The 25287-nt window shown below is 44.1% G+C and overlaps 1 protein-coding gene across 1 annotated transcript in view; it reads left to right on the top strand.

Annotated features, from left to right (window-relative positions):
* The window catches only part of LOC131186096 (collagen alpha-1(XXVII) chain-like), a 238539-nt gene that overhangs the window by 200421 nt on the left and 12831 nt on the right, over nt 1–25287 (top strand). The window contains exons 42-54 of the mRNA XM_058159356.1: nt 3836–3892; nt 4231–4284; nt 5849–5902; nt 7579–7632; nt 9573–9626; nt 12230–12337; nt 13423–13530; nt 15285–15392; nt 15897–15950; nt 17694–17756; nt 18722–18775; nt 23057–23092; nt 23198–23215. Coding sequence (XP_058015339.1) covers nt 3836–3892; nt 4231–4284; nt 5849–5902; nt 7579–7632; nt 9573–9626; nt 12230–12337; nt 13423–13530; nt 15285–15392; nt 15897–15950; nt 17694–17756; nt 18722–18775; nt 23057–23092; nt 23198–23215 — 822 coding nt within the window. The remainder of the gene's footprint in view (nt 1–3835; nt 3893–4230; nt 4285–5848; nt 5903–7578; nt 7633–9572; nt 9627–12229; nt 12338–13422; nt 13531–15284; nt 15393–15896; nt 15951–17693; nt 17757–18721; nt 18776–23056; nt 23093–23197; nt 23216–25287) is intronic.

Below are 25287 nucleotides of genomic sequence, written 5' to 3'. Positions count from 1 at the left end.
ACAGGAACAGTTTCTTCCCGAACACCATAACTCTGCTAAACAAATAATTCCTTCAACACTGTTAAACTATTGACTAAATCTGCACTACTATTAATCTTCTCATCGTTCCCATCACCCATCTCCTTCCTCTTATGACTGTAACTTTGCTGCTTGTATCCTTACGATTTATACTGATATTGATTGTTTCCTGATTGCTTACTTGTACCCTATGACTATCATTAAGTGTTTTACCTTATGATTCTTGATGAAGGTATCTTTTCTTTTATGTACACTGCGAGCAGATGCACCAAAGACAAATTCCTTGTGTGTCCAATCACACTTGGTCAACAAAAAATTCTATTTTATTGTATTCTATTGTATTCTATTGTATTCTATTGTATTGTATTGTATTGTATTGTATTGTATTCTATTCTATTCTATTCTATTCTATTCTATTCTATTCTATAGGAGCAGGGACATCTGTAAGGGAGTCAAAAAAGTCAAGAGGTGGTTGAAACTGTGTAATTAATGACCTATTCTTTTTGCATATGCATTTTTTTTATTTGCATTTATATCCCGCCCTTCTCCGAAGACTCAGGGCGGCTTACACTATGCTAAGCAATAGTCTTCATCCATTTGTATATTATATACAAAGTCAACTTATTGCCCTCCCAACAATCTGGGTCCTCATTTTACCAACCTTATAAAGGATGGAAGGCTGAGTCAACCTTGGGCCTGGTGGGACTTGAACCTGCAGTAATTGCAAGCAGCTGCTGTTAATAACAGATTGTCTTACCAGTCTGAGCCACAGAGGCCATGGCCACCATTGGGTATCCTTAGGATTTATATTGATATTTATTGTTTCCTGATTGCTTATTTGTACCCTATGACTATCACTAAGTGTTGTACCTTATGATTCTTGATGAAGGTATCTTTTCTTTTATGTACACTGAGAGCATATGCACCAAAGACGAATTCCTTGTGTGTCCAATCACACTTGGCCAATAAAAATTTCTCAACTTCCCAATTCTCTCAATATAAAGAGAATTTTAGCCAAAACTGTTCTGTTACATTAGTACCATAGTTACCAATGTGTGTGTTAATATTTTTTTATGGCCTTTTCCATGTTTCTCCTCTGTAAAAGATCTACCCTGACAATACACTGTTATTCAAAATGCCAACCTGCAATTGTTCAGCTGGAGTTCATGAGCTCGCAAACAGCTGCTACATTGAGTTTTGCAGTTGGATGTGGTTTTCCCTCCCTCTCCCTTATATATTTTGGAGCATGGCTTTACGGTTTTTAAATTCTTTTTGGACTCTGACCAGAAGTGTCCTTTTACTCCAGCTGGCTATGCGGATTGAGCTGTACGAGTGACAGCAACACTCCTTGTTTTGAGGCCTTTAAGAGACACCATTGTTGGCGAGATTACGGCCTCTTATTTTATCACCCGAGCGAGCTCTGCTCCCGGTTCTGAATGCAGGTAGTCCTCGACATCGGACCACAATTGGCACAAAAGGGCGGTTGCTTAGGTGATCGGAGAAGGTCGCAAATGCGGAGCCCCTGATCCCTGCAACCGTCGTAAATGCAAGCCAGTTCCCAAGGATTTTGATCACATGACCGTGCAGGTTTTTGCAACGATCGTAAATGAGAGGACTTTGCCATTGTAGCTTTGAACGGTCACTAAGCAGATGGCTCAAAGTTGTGGACTACCCATGGAGCACTCTAGGCGGTTACTGGTTGTAGTAGGAGGGGAAGCATTTGCCATAATAAGATTCTGCCTTTGGAGTATCTCTGTTGTTGTCAAAGGGAGCTCCCAGCAGCTGAAGGGATAACTTTTGCTTGGTATCCCAAAGGTGTTTTTTTTAGAATAGAATAGAATAGAATTTTTTATTGCCCAAGTGTGTTTGGACACACATGGAATTTGTCTTTGGTGCATAAGCTCTCAGTGTACGTAAAAAGAAAAGATACTTTGGTCAAGAATTATAAGGTACAACACTTAGTGATAGTCATAGACTAGACTAGACTAGACTAGACTAGACTAGACTAGACTAGACTAGACTAGACTAGACTAGAATAGAATAGAATAGAATAGAATAGAATTGTATTGGTCAAGTGTGATTGGACACACAAGGAATTTGTCTTGGTGCATATGCTCTCAGTGTACATAAAGGAAAAGATACCTTAATCAAGGTACAACACTTACAACACAATGATATAGGGTACAAATTTAACACTTAATGATACAACACTTAATGATAGTCATAGGCTACAATTTAAGCAATCAACCAATATCAGTATAAATCGTAAGGATACAAGCAGCAAAGTTACAGTCGTAAGTGGGAGGAGATGAGTGATGGGAACAATGAGAAGATTAATAGTAGTGCAGATTTAGTAAATAGTTTGACAGTGTTGAGGGAATTATTTGTTTAGCAGAGTGATGGCCTTCGGGAAAAAACTGTCCTTGTGTCTAATTGCTCTGGTGTGCAGTGCTCTATAGCATCGTTTTGAGGGTAGGAGTTGAAACAGTTTTATGTCCAAGATCTGAGGGGTCTGTAAATATTTTCACAGCCCTCTTTTTGACTCGTGCAGTAGACAGGTCCTCAATCCCCAATTCAAGAGACAACTGGACTTTCTTGGTTGTTGTTTTTTTTGGGGGGAAAGACGCTTCACTTCTCATCCAAGAAGCTTCTTCAGCTCTAACTGGACGGTGGTGGGGAATGGAAGGATTTATACTCCTTGCAGACAGCTGGTCATTTGCATCCTTTTTAGAGAGTCGTTGAGGCCACATGGAGGTTTATCTGTGACCTCAGGGTCACCTGAGTGGTACAAGTGGGTGTGGAGCCTTCTTGGAACTGTTGAAAGGACTGTGTTGTAGATTTGAGATAAGATGATGCGGTATCCCTCCCACTCTGTAGAGGGGGCTGTTCAGTCTTGACATAGATGGCCTCTTTGACCCCTCTTTCAAACCAGCGGTCTTCCCTGTCCAAAGTATGGACTCTGCTGTCTTCAAACGAATGGCCTTTGTCTTTTAAATGCAGCTGGATTGCTGAATCTAGTCCTGATGAGTTTGTTCTCCTAGGTTGCGTCATGCGTTTGTGAAGTGGTTGTTTTGTTTCCCCAATGTACAGATCTGCACACGGCTCCCTGCTCTGTACTGTATATACCACGTTGCTCAGTTTGTGTCTGGATGTTTTATCCTTGGGGAGGATAAGCTTCTGCGCTACTGTATTCTTGGGTTTGAAGTGTGCACATATGTTGTGTTGGCTGAAAATCCTCCTGAACTTTTGTTTGATATGCTATGCTTCATATTTCTCTTACTATCAGCCTGCTAAAGTTATTCTTAAAGCTTAAATTCTCCTTACCTATTGGTGTGTTCATTGTCTTTGACTTTGAAGCACGGAGCATGTGAACACTCACTCACAGTTAGATTTAGAGCCATAGTGGTGCAGTGGGTAGAATGCAGGATTTTAAGCTAACTCTACCCACTGCCAGCAGTTCGATTCTTACCGGCTCAATGTTGACTCAGCCTTCAGTCCTTCCGAGGTGGGTCAAATGAGGACCCAGATTGTTGTGGGGGCAAGATGCTGACTCTGCAAACCGCTTAGAGAGGGCTGTGAAGCACTGTGAAGCAGTATATAAGTCTATTGTTATTGCTGTAGCGGATCGAATGTTGCAATAGGAGCTGTGGTGACGCAGTGTGGTAGAATGCAGTATTTCAGGCTAACTCTGCCCACTCCCAGCAGTTCGATTCTCACCGGCTCAAGGTTGACTCAGCCTTCCATCCTTCCGAGGTGGATCAAATGAGGACCCAGAATGTTGGGGGGCAAGATGCTGACTCTGTTTTTGTGTTTTCAGGGAGAACAAGGTGATGATGGGAAAAAAGAGGGACCCCCTGGACCACCCGGAGAGAGAGTAAGCTACTTGTTCTGTCCAGGGCTATTGATCAATCAAGGTCTTCTGAAGGCCGACTCAAGTCTTGTGGCTAACGGTGGGCCAGTACATGCAGCTGATGGAAAGGCTAATAGGTGGTGGTCAGATGGACCTCTCCCCTTGGGAAGAAGAGAAGGGATGGAGCTCGCCGGACCTCTCTTGAGAGATACTTCACTAACTGGAGGCCATCCCCCAAAAGGCCTTGCTTCTGCGGATAGCTTTATCCTCCCCATAACTTTAAAACATGATGCAAGGATTTGGAATGCCAGGATGTATCTCGTGTAGTTTTTGTGTTTTTCTCACCCTCTCTTTTTTTTTAGGGTCCCACTGGCAACAGGGGAGATCGCGGGGAGTCCGGAGACCCTGGTTATCCTGTGAGTCCTTCTCCAAATACCTGGTTAGGAAATTAACCATCTTGGGAACAGTACTTTCTTCTCTCCGCCATCTTCTCTCCTTCCAACCCTAAGCCGTCTCTACTTGTTCCGACAAGATGTCAGTCCCGCGTGGTCTACAGGGCCCATCGTCTCCATTCAACCGTGATCGCTGGGGATGATGGGGATTTTAATCCAACATGCCTGTTTGGGGGGGAAAAATAATTTGGATATAACTCAGCATAGGAGTGGGCTTCAGATCCTTTAGCAACGGGTTCACTGCCCCATTGCTTGGCGGGTGTGTCGGCAGGGGTGGGAGTTTTTGCCCTCCCCAGGCTCCAAAGGCTTTCCTTGAGCCTCCGGGAAGGCAAAAACTACTTCCCCTGACATCTGGAGGCCTTCCGGAGACTGGAAACAGGCCTGTTTCTGGACTTCTGGAACCTCCATTTTTTGCCCTCCCAGGCCCACCCAGACCCTCCGCACAGCCCGGCACTTACCTGGAATGATGAATGGGCCACGTGGAGACTCCTGGGAGGGGCAGGGCAGGGTGAGTGGGGCGGAGCGGGAGTGGGCAGCTAGGGGGGTTAGCATTTGGGGGTTCGCCACCCTAGCGATCACCTGATCACCCAAGGATCATCCGAATCCTGCTGAACCCCCAGGAGCCCTGACTCAGCAGCAGAGAGATCAAACAAAGAAGGAGCCACTGTTGCTTTGGGTCAGCCATCATACAAAGTGAAGATCTTGAGCTTTTCTTATGGAAGCACAGTTAGATCAGTATTTCTCAACCTCAGCCACACTTCAGTAGGTGGACTTCAACTCCCAGAGTTCCTTAGCCAGCATGCTGGCTGGGGAATTCTGGGAGTTGAATCCCAGAATGAACACTTTTGAGTTAAATGATGCAGAATTCTCCTTTATCCAGGATGGCTTCTTTATATGACATCTCATCACGTTTGCAAGTTTTCATCCTTCTGATCATTTACACGGATGCTAATCTAAATTACAAAAAGAACTTTCTTTTTTTAAAAAAAGAAGAAGACAAAGTCATCCTGCTTTTGTCCTTTAACACATTTTATCCAGGGTAGACTTGTAACAATACGACGCCGTTTCTTTTCAATAATCAAATCCAGAAGCATGCACAGATAAACTGATTCAGCAGGATTCATTAACTTCTTTCTACACACAATAATGCATGAAGTATGTTTACAATACCCACAGCAGATTCACAGTTTCATTTCAGCTCGGATCAGCAGACAAGTTTACACACGCAGCTTTCTTTTCAAAATGGCACATAAGGCGGTCTTCTGAATGTAACTTTTCTCAGAGGTCTTTTTTAGCAGGGGCACAAGGATGCTAACATCCCTTGTCCTGCCTCAATATGAGAGGAGAGGAGAAATCTGAATGCCGAAATTTATTTCTAGCAGAGGTCTGTGTGTGTGAGAAGGAGATCCTGTAGTCTTTGAGCTCTGGGGGGGAAATAACAGGGCAAGGAGAACTTTTCCTTCTGGACCAAACGTAGTTGGATGAATAATTCATTTGAATTTTCTCTTTCTCTCTGGTTTTCCTCTAGGGCCGAGAAGGAGTTGACGGCGAACGAGGAAAATCTGGGCAGCAAGGTTTACCTGTAAGAAAGCCAGTGCGGTTGTTGCATTTACTCCGTTTATTCTTCTCAAGAGTCTCCTCCAGTGGAGGTCCCAACTCCATCCAAGGAGGGACTTCAGAATCCACATTTCTTCTTGCCTTGTCCTTGACGTTCTCTTTTCTTTCCTTGGGAGGAGAAATGCAATTCTGAAAACTGTTCTGATCAGAGGTGGTAGGCTGCCTGTTTGGACCAGTTCGCCCAAACTGGTAGCTATTCTCTGCCTCCCGAGTCCCAGCTGATCGGGAAGAAATGGGGATTTTGCAGTAACCTTCCCCTGGAATGGGGAGGGAATGGAGATTTTACAGTATCCTTCCCTGTCACACCCACCAAGCCACGCCCACAGAACGGGTAGTAAAAATTTTGAATCCCACCACTGGACACACAAACACACAGAGATACACACATCCGTTCTAAGTGATTCCTTCTGTCCTTTGTTGTGCAGTCTTGGTGTCCTATGGAAGATATTTATATTTTATTTTATATATTTTATATATATATATATTATAATATTCTTTCCTTAACCAGTGTGTCGTCTGAGTACAAATATCTCTGTGCAACATCCTTCATCATTTACAACAGGGGTCTCCAACCTTGGTCCTTTTAAGACTTGTGGACTTCAACTCCCAGAGTTCCTCAGCCAGCTTTGCTGGCTGAGGGACTCTGGGAGTTAAAGTCCACAAGTTTTAAAGGGACCAAGGTTGGAGACCTCTAATTTACAATATCCTTGACACTTCCTTTGATATTGTTTCTCTAAACTTAAAATTATAATATATTAAGCAATTAAATATTATAAAGCTCTTCATCTTAATTTCTTCTAGTAATATTACCATATTAACATTAAACATCATTATTCTCATCATACGTGTACCAAGGAATAATAGAAAATATATTAAGATAGAGATTTAAATAAGATGAAAATTGTTAATATGGATGGAAAGGCGATAGGAATATTTAGTTACTAAGTATAATCAATAGATAAAATAAGAACACAAATATGTATAATTTAATGTTTGTCGTTATTGCACGGATTATTGTTAGATGAAAAACACCACAAATAGCTGTTAAATGATATAAGCTTTTCTTTTTCCTTTTTTTCTATGCTTTTAATGTAAAAAAGTTCAATAAAGTGTGTGTGTGTGTGTGTGTGTGTGTGTGTGTGTGTGTATATATATATATATATATATATATATATATATATATATATATATATATATATATATATATATAGTCATCCAGCGTGCTTCATTGTTCCCAGAAGCACGAAGCTGAAGCCTGAAGATGACGAATGAGACTTCGTCGAAACGTCGCCAAGACACTTCCAATTTTACGCGGGAGAAAACCCGAATAACCAAAGACCTACACACACACACACACACACACACACACACACACACACATACTCATATATATACACACGAAAATTGTTAATAATTTTCATCTTATTTAAATCTCTATCTTAATATATTTTCTATTATTACTCGGTCTTTCATTTCAAAATCCCTTTTTTTATTCTCTCACCATTGATAAAATACTTCCCCTATCAGATAATCTTTCTCCTTAATCGGTAAGGTTAGTCTGTTCATTTCTGCACATTCTAATATTTTCCTAATGGTATTTCCAAGGATGTAGTTTTGGTTCTTTCCATTTTTGTTTTCCAGGGACATCCAGGACCCCCAGGAACCTCAGGCCTGAAAGGATCCAAAGGCAGTCCGGTATGTTTTGGAAAGCAGACATGGCTTGGTGGCTTTCTCGCAACAGATCAGATTGAGTTGGAGAGATGCTCATTGTCAGAGTTTCTTGCAAAAATCAAATCCAGAAGCACGCACAGATAAACTGATTCAGCAGGATTCATTAACTTCTTTATGTACACAGTAATACATGCAGAAAGTTTACAACACCAACAGCAGATTCACAGTTTCATTTCAGCTCAGATCAGCAGACAAGTTTACACACACAGCTTCACAGCTCAGTGCTTAACACACAGTACTTGGTTTCAGTTTCTCTTTCTCTGCACAGAGTCAGAAACTGCAGACTAAAACATGCCCTGGCTCCAATCTTTCTCAGCTCCCAGTTGGCCTCCCAACCCCCCCCCAGGCATCCTGATTTTGCCCTCCCCAGCCCCCAGGAGCATTCTGCAGGCCTCCCAAACCCTCTCCACATCCAATTTTTGCGAAAAACAGGCCTGTTTTTGGCAAAAATGGGACATGCAGGGCGGGGTTTTGGAAGGCCAAAAATGGCTGTATTCAGTGTACAAGACGCACCAACATTTCCACCCTCTTTTGGGGCGGGGAAAGTGCATCTTATACTCCGAAAATTATGGTACCTATTTATTTCTCCTATGGAGGAACATTCAATCTTCTGGGCTTTGAGTGGGTGATTCAAAGGCTAGCTGGGTTTTCTACCTTGGTCGTGAAAGATCTGAAATTGGACAAATTTGTCCAATTTGTTCTGGGCAAGTCCATTTTGAAGAACCTCAATAGATGAAGGACTACCTGGATGATAAAGCCATGGAAGATTCCAAGGAAGGACAGTAAGAGACGAAGAAGAATTCCACTTTCATTTTATCAAGATCGTTCCCAAATTTGCTTGTTCCACACATCTAGGAAAAGTGGGATATTCTGCAGTTATCCTTTTCCTCCCAATATTTTATCATACATTGAAGACAAGAGTACCCCAAAACTCACCACCAACAAATGTGGAGACAGGACAGGACTAATTAAGCACTGGAAAAGTTGAAAAACTTAGATCAGCTCTGCCTAAATGGGGAGATATGCCTATTGAAAAGAGCCTCAGTGGTGCAGTGGTTAGAGTGCAGTACCGCAGGCTACTTCTGCTGACTGCCGGCTGCCTGCAATTTAGCAGTTCGAATCTCACCAGGCTCAAGGTTGACTCAGCTTCCATCCTTCCGAGGTGTGGGTAAAATGAGGACCCAGATTGTTGGTGGCAAGAGGCTGACTCTGTGAACTGCTTAGAGGGGGCTGCAAAATATTGTGAAGCAGTATATAAATCTAAGGACTATTGCTGTCTGTCTGTCTCTCTCTCTCTCTCTCTCTCTCTCTCTCTCTCTATCTCTATCTCTACCTCTATGTCCAATATCTGTCTGTCTGTCTGTCTGTCTGTGTCTGTCTGTCTGTCTGTCTGTCTGTCTGTCTGTCTGTCTATCTATCTATCTATCTATCTATCTATCTATCTATCTATCTATCTATCTATCTATCTATAGTGGCGCAGTAGTTAGAATGCAGTATTGCAACCTAATTCTGCCCACTGCCATCAGTTCGATCCTGACCGGCTGAAGGTTGACTCAGCCTTCAGAGATGGATAAAATGAGGACCCAAATTGTTGGGGGCAAGAGGGTGATTCTGTAAACTGCTTAGAGAGGGCTGCAAAGCACTGTGAAGCGGTATTTAAATCTAAGGAATATTGCTGTCTGTCTGTCTGTCTGTCTGTCTGTCTGTCTGTCTGTCCATCCGTCTGTCTGTCTGTCTATCTATCTATCTATCTATCTATCTATCTATCTATCTATCTATCTATCTATCTATCTATCTATCAGTGCTTAGAGAGGGCTGTAACGCACTGTAAAGTGGTATACTGTATAAGTCTAAGTGCTATTGCTATCTCCATATTGTTCCTTCTTTTATTTCTCCCTTCTAAGGGTCCACAAGGAAAACAGGGGCTACGGGGTGCAAGAGGCAGCCGAGGATCACCGGTAAGTAAGGTTTGCTTCGACTCATCCGGGCTGGCAGGCAACCATGATACACCCGCCATCTCTTGCATCTCTTTGCTGTATCTGATTACATCTACCCAAAGGTTCAAGATCTTCGATCATGCATAACGCTCGAATTGGAAAGCGACCAAAGGACTATTAAATCCAACCCACCATTCAGTGCAAGAATTCAAATTAATCCAAATTGTAGCTCTCCAGCTTGAACGTATGTGGTGAAAAACGAATCCACCATTTCTCTAGATCAGGGGTGTCAAACTCAAGGCCCAGGGGCCAGATCTGGCCCACAGGATGCTTAGATTTGGCCCGTGGGCTCGCCCTGAAAACAGCAAAACACTGGCCTGCAGTGCAGGGATGGGTTCTACTTGTCTTTACTATCGGTTCGCAACGGGATCGCGCGCGCATGCTTGCATGTGCCAATTGCCTATGATGACATCCAGGGCGGGGGGCAGAGCTTCCTGCCGGTTTTTACTACCGGTTCTTGCGAACCGGTCCAAACCAGGGGCAACCCACCACTGCTGCAGTGCCTCTGCCAGCGAAAACGGAGCTTGGGGAAGCCACAAGGGCACTATTTTTGGTTGCAACAGCTTCCTGCAGCCCTCTGCCAGTGAAAATGGAGTCCGGGTGGGCTACACACGGCCTCCCTGAGCTCCATTTTCTCTGTCAGAGGGCTGCCGGAGGCCGTCGCGGCCAAAAACAGAGCCTTGATGAGTGACGTCAAGCTGGCCACGCCCCCTGGCCATGTCCCCCCACCGAGGTCAAACACAACCCTGATGAAATTGAGTTTGACATCCCTGTTCTAGATGATGAATGCTACTACTGAGTTGTTCTTACAACCTTAAGAGGTTGTAAGGTGTTCTTACAACCTTAAGAGGGTCGTGAAAATATTTAAAAATCCCTCACATCCTGGACATAAACTGTTTCAACTCCTACCCTCAAAACGACGCTATAGAGCACTGCACACCAGAACAACTAGACACAAGAACAGTTTCTTCCCAAACGCCATCACTCTGCTAAACAAATAATTTCCTCAACACTGTCAAACCATTTACTAAATCTGCACTACTATTGATCTTCTCATCGTTCCCATCACCCATCTCTTTCCACTTATGACTGTATGACTGTAACTTTGTTGCTAGTAATCCTTATGATTTATATTGATATTGATTGTTCCTGATTGCTTATTTGTACCCTATGATTATCATTAAGTATTGTATCATTAAGTGTTAAATTGTACCCTATGACCATCATTTGTGTGCTAAATGTTGTACCTTGATGAAGGTATCTTTTCTTTTATGTGCATTGAGAGCGTATGCACCAAAGACAAAATCTTTGTGTGTCCAATCACACTTGGCCAATAAAGAATTCTATTCTATTCTATTCTATTCTATTCTATTCTATTCTATTCTATTCTATTCTATTCTATTCTATTCTATTCTACTGGGTCTTCATCTTCTGGTTGGAAACACCCTATCATGTACTTGTTTATGTCGTGTTTATCCTTAGTTTTCTCCTCCTGGGGCTCCAGATTCATCATTCTCATCACTAGATTATATTAAACTCTCCAATCATCTATGTTGCCTTTCTCTACCCCATCCCACTTTCTCTGAAATTTATCTGAAAACGGGCACTTCAAATGAGACACCATCCTTATGTGGTGTAGACCTGGGTTCACCAACCTTTCGGACCTCAGGGACCAATAAATTCATAATTTTAAATCTCAGGGACCACTAATATGATCTGCCTAATGACCGGCTGGGTGAGTGTGGCTAGGTGGTCATGTGACTGGGTGGGCGCTGTGGTGGTCAACTCGATGTCACTCATGAGGGGCGCCTTGCTGTCCTCTATTTGCCCCTCCCCTCCCAACCCCTCCTCGCCTGCCTGCCAGGCTCCTTAGGGTCCCAACAGGAAGCAGTTGTTGGAGCTTAGCATTCATCATGAGAAAGAGTTGGCAAAAAAGTTGGCTCAGTTCAAATTGCATCTGACCGAGAAGGAGGCTCAGTAGAAGCACGTCACTGAGGACTAGGATCATAGGCTTTCCAAGCAGAGGGAAGATCTGCAGGAGTGCAAGGCCAGGTACTGGTGCCTGGAGGCTCAGCGGGCTGAGATGGTCAGCCAGTTCCAGGCCATGAGGCAGTCCCACTGGAACAAGGCCCACCGGCTCTTCGCCACCAGTGGCCCTTCCCTCCAGCCTTCACTCAAAGCCCCGCACCAGGAGGCTGAAGCAGACCCCAAGTTGGAATTTCTGCCCCCCTCCGACCCATACAAAAAGACCCTGAAGGGGGAGATTCTTTGCAGCAACACAAGCGTTCATGGCACGTATCCCGCTCAGGGGCCATAGTTTGAGGACCCCTGATTTAGTGCAATATTAAAAATGCAAATAATTTTTCTGTGGACCACCAAAATTTTCTCAAAGACCACCAATGGTCCACGGACCACCGGTTGGTGACCACTGGCGTAGACCAGGGTAGACTAAAGTGGAGTTCCTCTGTTCAGAAGCTATATTGTGGATGCAGCTTTACGCTGTGTTGACCTTGTTTCACAGTGCCGACCCATGTCCGATCTGTAACCAAGGGCTGTTCTTGTAGGGTTCCCTTGGCCTGCCAGGCCCTCGAGGGGTCATTGGGCGAGAGGGACAAGAGGGCACTTCTGGAGTTGACGGGATCCCAGGAAAAGATGGCAACCGCGGGCAAAAGGTAAGTGCAGGATTTTGGAAGGCGGCTCATAGAAGCTGTTGTGACCCAGACTCGAGCAGGTAGCAGCAAACGCAGTCCTTAATGAAAATAAACTTTATTCAAGCAGCTGAATAAATTGACCCATTCCCAGCATCGTGAAACTCAAAAGAAAGCAAAGGCTTCTCACACAAAACAGTCTGTCATTATTTCCAACCTGGTCCAATTTAGATAATTGCCAAAGTCCTTGGCAGATAAGCGTCTCCAAGGTCTTCTCGGAGAAACATCCAGAGCAGAGAATGGGACGAGTGCAGATCCAACGTTGTTTTCCGGCAAACTGAGACACCGATGCCGGTCTCTGTTTAAACCTTATGGGAGGGGCCAATTAGCTCTTGGTCCTTTCCCCGAGGTGACCTCTCTGCTTGAGCTGCTCCTGCCTCTTGGCAGCTCTTCTCATTCGGGCATTAGGGACAGGCTCTCCCAGTTCCTTTTCCTCCTCGTTACTCTTGGTCTCTGGAGGCTCTGGAATCCGCACCTCACTCTCACTACTCTCAGGCCCTGGAGGCTCTGGAGTCCACACCCCATTTCTCGATGGCCCTGGCCTCGCCTCCGCCTTATCACTGTCCGATTCCGCCACCAGTACCGTAGGCTGCTGATGGACCACAACAGGCGGCTCATAGAAGCGTGGATGGCACTGAAACAACTGCATCCATGACGATTCACCACTATAACAGTTGGTTGATAGGAATCGGACCTGTTATGATGAATATGTACCTACATGGACCGTCCCAAAGGTGCTTTTTAAAGAGGTAACTGGACTTCCTTGTTTTTCTTTGAAGTCCGGTTGCCTCTTGAAAAAGCACCTTTGGCAGGGGTGGAATTCTACCGGTTCAGTCTGGTTTGGGCGAATTGGTAGCTCCAGTGATCAGCTGGGAGCAAACTGGTTTGCTCCGGTGATCAGATGGGCCCACCTGCGCTATTTTCCTACCTTTATCTTCTCAGCTGGTTTGCGCGGTAGACCTTGGGGACAACCATGACCTGGAGGACTGAGAATCCCCATAGTCATATAGCTACGCTGAAGTTCTTTCTCCCGTCTTTTACCAAATTAGGGCGAACAAGGTGAGGATGGAGAAGAAGGCACCCCGGGAATGCCAGGGAATAGAGGGAACCTCGGAGTCCCTGGTTTACCTGGAGTACAAGGCCCCACAGGATTCAAGGTTGGTGCCACCTATTCTTTATCGGCAGAGAAATTACATTCTGGAGTTTCTGCATTCGATTTCTTGGGACCTTCAAGAACGTATCATGTGTGGTGCGGTGTCCAATTGTCTCTTAAACCTGACTTAAAGCCCTAGTTCTGTGATGGCGAATCTATGGCATGCGTGCCACAGGTGGCATGTGGAGCCATATCAGTGGGCACGTGAGCGTTGCCCTAGCTAAGCTCCGGCGCGCATGCGCACGCCGGCCAGCTGATTTTCGGGCCTTCCGGGCACATCGGAAATCGGCAAATGGGCCGTTACTGGCCTTCGGAGGGTCTCCGGGGGAGGGGGTTGGGGAACGCCATTTTCATCCTCCTCAGGCTCCTAGAAAGGCTCTGGAGCCTGGGAAGGGTGAAAAACAGGCCTACCAGGCCAACTGTGCCATTGCATGCCAAAAGCGTGCAGAGCGTGGGGATGGGTGGATCGCACGCACATGCATGGGGGGATGTAGTGCATTGAATTATGGGTGTGCGCACGCACATGTGCGACCCCCCCTGCATTCCCCCCACTTTTGGCACGCAACGGCAAACAGGTTAGCCATCACTGACCTAGTTATTCCCTGTCCAGGTGTTGGAGGTGATTAGCAGTTTAAAAAGTTGATGATGGTGGCGGTGATATTTTAGGGATTAAGGGCATTTTGATGCCCCGTCTTGCTATTCTGACCTAGGCCTCCCAAGCTCATGAAGCAAACTCCTGATTCCGATAAAACCCCTTTTATTTAGTTTATAGGGAATTCCTCTCCAGCGAAGTCCTGGCCAATGGTCTTTCAAGAGATTTCACAAATTTAACAGGCTTGGAGAATGGCCAGGTCGATATCTTCTCAACGCCACTAGCCAACCCTTCTAGTCCAACCCCCTGCCCAGGCAGGAAACCCTACACCACTTCGGACAAATGGTTATCCAACATTTTCTTAAAAATTTCCAGTGTTGGAGTATTCGCAACTTCTGCAGGCAAGTTGTTCCACTGATTAATTGTTCTAATTGTCAGGAAATTTCTCCTTAGTTCTCAGTTGCTTCTCTCCTTGATTAGTTTCCACCCATTGCTTCTTGTCCTGCCCTCAGGTGCTTTGGAGAATAGCTTAACTCCCTCTTCTTTGGGGCAGCCCCTGAGATATTGGAAGACTGCTATCATGTCTCCCCTAGTCCTTCTTTTCATTAAACTAGACATACTGAGTTCCTGCAACCGTTCTTCATATGTTTTAGCCTCCAGTCCCCTAATAATCTTTGTTGATATGACCAAGTGGGTTGTAGAACAGTTTGGGGACTGGGTGAACGGGGATCTAATTATCTCTCACTTAACCCGGGATGTGTCAATTGACCATCATTGCCCCCTAACGACCAGAGTTGAGAATGACAGGCTGGTTTAGGGTAATGCTAATCTGTTTTCCAGTTTTACCAGGGAAGATGCCCCTGGTTCCCACGTTCAATTTACAATCAAAGCTGTTTTGGAGAGGCAGGTTGAGCATGTGGCTCTTTTTTTTAAAATTATTATCTCCTGCCGCTTTCTTGGTGCATCCATCTCAAATTAAGGATGTAGCCTGGAGTCACAAGGTGTTCACAAGGATGCAGATGTTGGTGATGCGGTCAAGTCTTTGTCCTCTTCTCAGATTTTTGGGTTCAAACAAAGGGCAAAGAACTTCAGCCTTTAAGTGGCTGGAGGACTTCTGGAATCCGTAACGTTGATGGAATATTTTGGGGGCTTTTTTTTTTTTTAAGGGAGAAAGAGGTTTGCCTGGAGAGATTGGTCCATTGGGGAAAAGAGGTCCTCAAGGTGGAATGGGATTCCCTGGGACCTCCGGTGATCCAGGGCCCAAAGGACAGCCGGTGAGTAGATGCGTGCGATAGCTGCTGATGTTTGTTGGTTGTCAGGCCAAGAAAAACGACTTCTTCTTCTGTGTGATGGATGGGGCAGGTATAGAGGATAGCTCTGCCAAACATCTGAGCTTTTGCATTCAATTTCCTGAAGTAACGTGGGGGCTGTCTACGCCAGGTTCCTTCTTCATCTCCTCTCTTATTCCTGAGCATCAGCCTCTGCCAAATATGCTTAGATTAAGATATCACGTAGAGCAAAAACCCACCGTCCTTCAGAAGCTGGAAGAGACGAGCGGAGGGATTTCCAAGCCAAGCTAGGATAGTGGAGGAGAAGATGGCTTTGTTTTGAGAGCTAAAAATCCATCTGGAGTTTTTTTTTGTGTGTGGGGGGTGGTGGCTTTTCCTTCGCTAATTTCACAAAAAGGGACGAAAGGGGAATTCAGACTGTTCATATTTTTTGGCATTATCTCTTCTTGTTGTTCCTCCTTCTGCTCCTTGGAAAAAAAATCTATCTAGGGAGACTTTGGTGAGTCAGGATTTCCAGGGATTGCTGGACTCTTCGGCCCAAAGGTGAGTTGGTTTCCTTCCCTTAATAACGTCGTGCCAAGTTCTTGATTCAGAGATAGGTCCAGTGGTGGGATTCAGCCGGTTCGCTCTGGTTCACGCGAACCTGTAGCGGCGACTGCGGGAGGCTCCACCCTCCCACCCGGAAGGCCATGTGCATGCACAGAGGTCCCATTTGCGAAGCGGTAGGGAAGGTAAGTGAATCCCACCTCTGGACACGTCATGTTTCATGTCAGGTGCCTCAAGGTTGACCATGAGTGGTGAACCTACTCAACAAAACGCCAGCAGCAGATGGCTGATCTCTGCACAGGTTGGGTGGGCCCACTCATGAACAACCTCCTGTCTAGATTCAATTCGATTTCAAATCTTTATTGTCCGTGGACAACATATGTACAATGAGATTGGTTGAGCTCCCTCAGTGCACCCGCCTCCCCAACACAACACAACTCACAGTGAAGGCAGAAAATCCCTAGCCCAATAAATCATATTAACAAAACACCCAGTCCTATTGCACCAGGGTGAACATGTTACACGTTGTGCCGGCCCTGCAAGTCCATCATACTACGTAGTTATGATGTTATTTCACATTCAGGAGTCTGACAGCCCATAGATAAAATCTGTTCTTCAGCCTGTTTGTGCGGCTGTCTCTGCTTCTATATCTCCTTCCCGATGGTAGGAGGGTAAAGAAGTGGTGACCAGGGTGTGAGTTGTCCCTGAGGATTTTCCTCCCTCTTCTAAGGCAGCGAGCCCTAGCGATCTCGTCGAGTGGAATCAGAGGACAGCCCACAATGTTTTGTGCTGTGTGCATCACCCTCTGCAATGTTTTTCTATCCGCAGCTATCAAACTGGCGTGCCATACCGTGACGCAATAAGTGAGGACACTTTCTACTGTGGACCAGTTGTTGCTCCACCCTGTTTTTATGCTGTAAAAAATTAACTTAAGATGGACTTAAGTTTGTTTCCTGCCACCTACGCTGCTTCAATTTCTGTCTGGGGACAGGGCACAAATTCAGAAGGAAAGGAAAGAGAGAAAAATAACAGCAGAGGAGGTTGCAACTTGATGTAGATCCCTACTTTGGGATCTTTTTTTAGTATTATTTGAAATCATCACCTACATTTCATGACCCCATAAACCCTTGCAGGGTGGAGTTGGGGCCACTGAATGGAGCTAGCAGAGTGTTTTAATGGCCAGATGCCCTTCCTGTCACCAATGCGGAGTTTTGTTCAGCAGATAATATTCTCATTGTGCCCAGGGAGAGAAATATCTGCCTCTACCTAGGATCGAACTCACAGCCTCCTGATTGTTCTAGGCTATGCACCACTCAGTGAAGGGAATCACTCATCATCATCTATTAATGACCCCATAATCCCTTTCAAGGGATCTTCTTCATCTATTAATGACCCATAATCCCTTGCAAGGTGGAGTTCTGAGCAACTGAATGGAGCTAGCAGAGTGTTTCCTGGCTGGATGCCCTTCCCTGTCGCCAGTGCAGAGTTTTATTTAGCAGATATATCCTCAGTGTGCCCCGAGAGAGAAATATCTGCCTCTACCTAGGATCGAACTCACAGCCCCCCGATTGTGAGGCGAGAGCTCCACCTCTAGGCCACCGCACATCAACCCTTTTTAATATTATTTGAAATGGTTTTACTTTTCAAAATAGGAAAATTATAGCCGAAGGAGGTGGTGTCCAAGTGGTGGATGGCGCTCTCACCTGCTTATTTTCACCCAATGTTTCTTTCTCTCAATAGGGACCACCGGGAGATCTTGGCTTCAAAGGCATCCAGGGCCCGAAAGGGCCCCAAGGACTCTGGGTGAGTTGAGGGTTTCACCATTTCTTGCCTTGACCTCCAGCTCCCTTCAGAAGCTGGTTTCTTCTCAGTTTTAACTTCTCAGTTAAAAGATGGTGAGCTGCATTCAGCCTCACTTTCATGCCCTCTATCCACCTTGTGACTGAGCAGCTGAAACTGGGCAGTAGAGTATGTAGATCTGCTGAGGAAGTAGTGGTAGTAGCCCAAGGGATGGGTAGAAGATGGGTTGTCCACCTGCTTTCCCTGATAAATATTTCTTCTACCCAGAAAAGGTGAAATACCTGAAACAAGAAGCAACTCCTATTCTGAGTCTGGTAGCCCTTGCTAGGTCCTCTGAAAAATCCAAATTCCTTAGATGAACTTCTAGACATTGGGCAGCTCTTTGATACCCATCTGGTGCTATTATTGGTCAGAAAGCAAGGTGGTGCTCCAGCTGTCAGGGTTCCAAGTAACACCCCCAATGAAAGAAGACTCCGGGGCTTGAAGTCCCGCAAAGTTCCATTTTATTAGAAGATGTCATATTGGCACATCTGGGAAAACCCGAATCTGAAAGCTTCCAGGTTTTCCCCACCCAGAGGAAAGTCCAAGTCCCTTCCCCCTGCACCCACATGTCCATCACATGGTCCAATCCAAGCACCATCCCAACTGGAGATGCCTCCCAGTCACACCACTCCAGGTGCAGGGCAAGACGTCCTTGACTCTCTGAGAAAGGAATGTTATTTTGACTACTTATCACCCCTGCTCCATACAATCCCCCCTCCCGGTTTCCCACAGTAGTAAATGTGGCAGGCCTGAAGGCCCAATGCAAAAGATGGCTTCCAGGCCTGATAGCAGCCTCATCTGGATTCAAAACTTAAGAAGGATTGGAGCTGGCTAGACACAACCAGGAAAACAGGGCTGGAGAGAATTAGAAGTTCTTGTGGTGATATAGCTTATCCATTGTCTAAATGAATGGTTTGTTTTCGTAGGGCCAAGAAGGTGTCATTGGTCCAGTTGGGATTTCAGGCCCACCAGGAAACTCTGTAAGTGTCTCTCTTGCTCTTTTGTTCCTCTTCTTAAGATTAGCAATTTTTTCTCTCAAGGAAGCTGCTGTGGAAATTATTTTTTTAAAAAATATTTGTATTGATTAAATATAAAAATAAAGAATACTGTACAATTGTCGTGGCATTCCACTTGCCATGAAGCAAAGGTAAAAACAAACTAATATATATACTACTACCCATATTTTTCGGACTATAAGGCACACTTTTTTGTTCCCCAAAAGGGGTTGAAAATGTCTGTGCGTCTTATAGAGTGAATATTGCTGAAGCCCTGCCCACCTGCTGGCTGTTTTTTGGCCTCCGCACACTCCATTTTCAGGCCTTTTTATGGCCCATTTTCGAGGCTTTTTGGCCTGTTTTTGAGGCTATTTTTTGCCTATTTTGGGGGCTTTTTTGGCCATTTTTTGGGGGAAAAAAGCTTCAAAAATGGGCCAAAAAAAGCCTAAAAATGGGCTGAAAAAAGCCTTGAAAATGGGACAAAAAGCCTCAACAATGGGCTTAAAAAAGCAATGAAAATGGGCCAAAAAAAGGCCTTGAAAAAAACGCCTCAAAAATGGGCTAAAAAAAGCCTTGAAAATGGGCCAAAAAAGCCTCAAAAATGGGTCGGAAAAAAGCCTCAAAAACAGGCTGAAAAACACCTCGAAAACAGGCCAAAAAAAGCCTCAAAAATGGGCTGAAAAAATCCTTGAAAATGGGATAAAAAGCCTTAACAATGGGATTAAAAAAGCAATGAAAATGGGCCAAAAAAAAGCCTTGAAAAAACGCCTCAAAAATGGGCTGAAAAAATCCTTGAAAATGGGCCAAAAAAGCCTCAAAAATGGGTCGGAAAAAAGCCTCAAAAACAGGCTGAAAAACACCTCGAAAACAGGCCGAAAAAAGCCTCAAAAATGGGCTGAAAAAATCCTTGAAAATGGGCTGAAAAAAGCCTCAAAAATGGGCTGAAAAAGGCCTCAAAAATGGGCCCAAAAAAGCATCGAAAACGGACATAAAAAAGGCTTGAAAATGCCCCCCCCAAAAAGGCTGGAAAAGGCCCGAAAAAAAGCCCGAAAATGGGGCCCACGGAGGCCAAAAACTTTTTTTTGTTGATTTCCTCTTCTAAATTTAGGTGCGTCTTATGGTCAGGTGCATCTTATAGTCTGAAAAATACGGTATTTTAAACAGTGCTAGTGCTCTACAGTTATTTCTGACCATCATATTCTAGGGTATCAAATTTATCTTTCAGTCTAATACATACATAGTTTATCTCTTTCCATTTCCCCCTAACCTGATTCTATCGCATTCTAACTTCCACCTCGTGCTTCCAACCATTGATAGAATCTATTCCATATTGCATAGTATTCTGTATCCCCTTTATCTTTTATTTTTAACGTTAGTCTGTCCATTTCCGCACAGACCAGCATTTTCCTTATTGTCTTTTCCTCTGAAGGGGTGTTTTTGCTCTTCCACTGCTGTGCATACACAATTCTAGCTGCGGTCAAGATGTGTAATATTAGGTATATTGTCCCTTTATCATAACCATCTGATATAATGCCTAATAAGAATAATTCTGGCTTAAACTCTAGTCATTTTTTCTAACCACATACAAATTCATTGAAGGTGCTGTGGAATTTTTTAAGGACATCATAATTTCCCTGTTCTCAACACTCAACAACTTCCTAATGTAGATGTGCCCTTTGTCGAAACAAAAGCACCTGAGGGTAGAACAAAAAGCAATGGGTGGAAATTAATCACGGAGAGAAGCAATTTAGACCTAACGAGAAATTTCCTGACAGTTAGAACAATTAACCAGTGGAACAACTTGCCTGTAGAAATTGTGAATGCTCCAACACTGGAAATTTTTAAGAAAATGTTGGATAACCATTTGTCTGAAATGGTGTAGGGTTTCCTGCCTGGGAAGGGGGTTGGACTAGAAGACCTCCAAGGTCCCTTCCAACTCTGTTGTTGTTGTTGTTGTTATTGTTATTATTATTATTATTATTATTATTATTATTATTATTATTATTATTATTAAAACAAAACTCAACATCCACAGTTCCTCCACTTAGCTTGAGACTCTCTTCAAAGCTGGTGCAGATCCTTCAAGCTCTTGCATGATCCAGAAGACCTACTACTCTGGTTCTTTATTTATTAATGTCTTGAATTATTGCAATGATTCCTATGTTTGCCTTTGGATCTTCTGTTGCAGTGCAGCATTTCAAGACATTCCCAGGAAAATTGTGATGGTACACAACTCTGTGTGTGTGTGTGTGTGTGTGTGTGTCTTGCAGTCCAAAACTGAGATCTGAGTGTCGATCCATTTAGACCATGAAACTAAAGCTCAGATTTTCACTTTGCCTGAACATAGAAAAGAAATATTTAAAGTAGGGATGGGCACCTGAAACAGACAGATGTTTTGGGCAACGGCCTCTTGCTGTTGAGCCAAGCTGTTGGAGGTGATATGAATTGAAGGCCAAACATCTGGAAGGCACCATCATCCTTGCTTCTCAGTCAACGAAGTTTGTCCTACTTGGCTTTCTTCCCATGGCCTTCTTTTTCACACATGATGTTTTCTAGACAATTTTAACCCTTCAGTCCAGCAACTTAGATACAGATTAACAGAGTTGGAAGGGACTTTGTAGGTCATCTAGTCCAACCCCCCTGCCCAAGCAGACCCTACACCATTTTTGACAGATGTGCAGTCCAGTCTCTTCTTGAAAGCTTCCAGGGATGGAGCCCCCACAACTTCTGGAAGCAAGTTGTTCCACTGGTTAATTGTCCTCACTGTTAGGAAGTTTCTCCTTAATTCCAGGTTGCTTCTCTCCTTGGTTAGTCTCCATCCATTGCTTCTTGTCCTGCCTTCTGGTGGTTTGGAGAATAGGTGGACACCCATCCCTCTTCTTTGTGGTGGCCCCTCGAATACTGGAATGCTGCTATCATGTCACCCTTAGTCCTTCTTTTCATTAAACTAGACATAGCCAATTCCTGCAATCGATGTTAGAAGAGTGCAGAAGATAGTATACAGAGAAGAGCAACAAAAATAATAAAGGGTCTGGAGGCTAAACTGTATGATGAACAGTTGAAGGAGCTAGGTATGTCTAGCAGAATAACAGAACATTAGAGTTGGAAGGGACCTTGGAGGTCTTCTAGTCCAACCCCCTGCTCAAGCAGGAGACCCTATCCCATTTCAGACAAATGGGTTGACCAATCTCTTCTTAAAAACCTCTAGTGATGGAGCATCCACAAGTTCTTTCCCCCCTCCCAAATTTTTTATTAATTTTACAAACATATCAATGCATGAACTGTGTGGCTCCTGGGTATCATACATTCTAATTCAAATAAAACTAGCAGAATTAATCATAGTTATTGCATTCAATCAACTTATATATTTCTAATAATAATACAAATATTAAGTTGCAGTCTGTCGTTATTCAATTATTCCACGTTTTCTCTTGTTATTGCTTTTATTTTATTATATAGAAGTGTATACACTAATGTTCCCCCTTCTTTTATTTTTATCTCTTATTCTAACTTTTAATCATGTCACCCTTTATTAAAAGACATTTTCTTTCTATCCTACCTAACTTGTAGTCATGTCACCTATCTAAAAAAAAAATAGAAGAGAAAGAGAAAAAAAGAAAAGAAAATTGAAATAATTTTGAAATATTAACAGAAAAAGATATTAGCGTCCCTGAAAGACAATACGTGAGGAAGATCTGGAAGAAATGGGTTGATTATATGTTTTATAACTATCATAAAAGACTAGATATTTGGATTTATACTGGATTTTGACGAGGAAGGACTAAAGTTGAAAAGAAAAGAAAATCAGAACAACAACAAAAAAGAGAAATCGTCTATCCATCGTCTCTTGCCCGCTTCAATACTTTAATTGCTATGCTTTTTTTTGGCTTGCCTCCCATATTCCTCTCTTTATCTCTGTCTGCATCTGTTTCTTGGCTGTTCAGTCTAGGTATTTCTCCCACCTCTACCCTCTTCCACTGCCTAGTTTCCAAAAATTTTGCCCAGGCTCCATCTCCCTTTCAAAAGTATCTTCCAACTTTCTTAATATATTCCCCCCCACACCTGATTTTGATTGGTTGTCCAATCTCTGCTTAAAAACCCTCCAGTGATGGAGCATCCACAACTTCTGAAGGCAAGCCTGTTCTCTCTCTTTCTCATGCTCAAGGGCTGATTCACACGATGACTTTGGAGCTTTTCATTCTGTTGAAACGTCTTACACATTTAACAGGTGTGCATTTTGTCACCCTTTTTTTCCTCCCTCTCCAGGGTCCTAAAGGAGAGAAAGGCAGCCAAGGTGAAACGGTGAGTGTTGTCCATTCTGCGCCATGGGTGCGAAAGTCATTTTGCACCCACACCTCTTCTGTGAAGGACCCGTTTTCATCTCCTTCTTCGTTTCCTTTTTTTCAGGGTCTCCAAGGTCCAAGGGTAAGTATGGCTCTGTTATCCCATCAAGACTGCTCCTTCCACCCAGAGACTCCTCAGCCATTCTTTTGAAACATTTCCTGTATGAAAAGGGGAAAAAAATATTGAAATTACAGTCCAAGTGTAATTTGGACTATATGTGTGTTTGGACTAAAACCAAACATACATAAAGTGACTTTGATTTGTTGTTGTTAGTTGTGAAGTCATGTCCGACCCATCGCGGCCCCATGGACCATGTTCCTCCAGGCCTTCCTGTCCTCTACCATCCTCTGGAGTCCATTTAAGCTCACACCGACTGCTTCGGTGACTCCATCCAGCCACCTTGTTCTCTGCCGTCCCCTTCTTCTTTTGCCTAGATAGATATAGTGATAGAGAAAGATGGTGATAGATAGATAGATAGATAGATAGATAGATAGATAGATAGATAGATAGATAGATAGATAGAGTGATAAAGTGATAGATAGATATGTTGTTGTTAGTTTTGAAGTGTGTCCGACCCATTGAAACCCCATGGACAATGTTCCTCCAGGCCTTCCTGTCCTCTACCATCCTCCGGAGTCCATTTAAGCTCACGCCAACTGTTTCGGTGACTCCATCCAGCCACCTCGTTCTCTGCCGTCCCCTTCTTCTTTTGCCCTCCATCGTTCCCAGCATGAGGCTCTTCTCCAGTGAGTCCTTCCTTCTCATTAGCTGGCCAAAGGATTTGAGTTTCCTCTTCAGGATCTGGCCTTCTAAAGAGCAGTCAGGGTTGATCTCCTCTAGGACTGACTGGTTGGATCGCCTTTGCAGTCCAAGGGCTTTGATGAAATGGCAGAAAACTGATCGTTCTGATTTGGCCTTTGGGAAGCGCAAATTAAGAATGGTGATGTCTGGGTTGAAATATGGAGTTTGCTTAAAAGAATTTTAGTCCAGGCAAGAGAATCACCGATGCAGTCCAAGATGAAAAGCGCGTTGGAAGCCAGTGAAGAAAAAAGTCTATGGAGATTCACAGTCATCCAGGTCGTGTTTGTCCCAAAGGTTGCCTCTTGGAAAAAAAGCGCCTTTGGACAACTGTGACCTGGATGACCGAGAATCTCCATTGAAACTTGAATTGGACCAAAATTGGTTCTATAATGCATCAAACAAGGCCCTGGAGATACCAAGAGTGCTTTTAATTGTATGGCTGACTGCCAACGAGACGTGCATGACAATTTCAATGGAGCTCCTCAGTCATCCAAGGTTGTTAGGAAATGGTTATTTGTCTAAGTCAGCGGTTCTTCACCTGTGGGTCGGGATCCCGTTGGGGGTCGAATGACGATTTGCCAGGGGTCGCCTAAGACCATTGGAAATATGGGAAGTATACTTGCAAGTTGAAGAATCGCGCTCCAATGGTTGACTCCACAAGCCAGCTGCAGGCTCTTCAAATCGCTAGCCGAATTCGGCTTCAGGCACGATGAATTAAAAAAGAGAGAAATCTTTGCTCTGATGTCTCCCTCTCAAGCCAGCTGCAATCACTCCCGATCGCTAGCCTAATCTGGCTTCAGGCGCCATAAACTTAATAGGGGTGGAGTCTCTGCTTTAATGCCTCCGTCCTCAAGGCAATCGCAAGCAGTTCAGATCGCTAGCCAATACTGTTTCAGGTGCGATAAATTCAAAATGAAAATAATTTTATGGATGGGGTCGCCACATTGTGGGGAATTGTATTAAAGGGGTCGTCACATCGTGGGGAATTGTATTAAAGGGGTCGCCACATTGTAGGGAATTGTATTAAAGGGGTCGCAGCACTATAAAGGTTGAGAACCACTGGTCTAACTAGTTGGTCAGGCAATATATAAACCAACAATGTATGTTTGCAGTAAGAAAGGTATTATATTGCTTTAAGATTGTATGGCATCATCATGCATCCTGATTGGCTAAAAGTAAAATATTATCAAACCCCAGTTTGTCTGTGTAGTAACGGTTATTGTCCACAGTCATTCTCAGTCGCTTTCTTGCGCAATCTCAAAGGGTACTCTGCTCAATAGTCCTTATCATTGATTATGGGCCCAGAGTATCCTTAACAAAGGTCCTGGTTGTCCCAAAGGGGTGTTGTGCCT

The sequence above is a fragment of the Ahaetulla prasina genome, chromosome 16 (genome assembly GCF_028640845.1).
Source record: "Ahaetulla prasina isolate Xishuangbanna chromosome 16, ASM2864084v1, whole genome shotgun sequence".
Lineage (NCBI taxonomy): Eukaryota > Metazoa > Chordata > Lepidosauria > Squamata > Colubridae > Ahaetulla > Ahaetulla prasina.
Note: the sequence above shows the minus strand (reverse complement) of the source record. Positions and strands in the feature narration are given on the sequence as shown.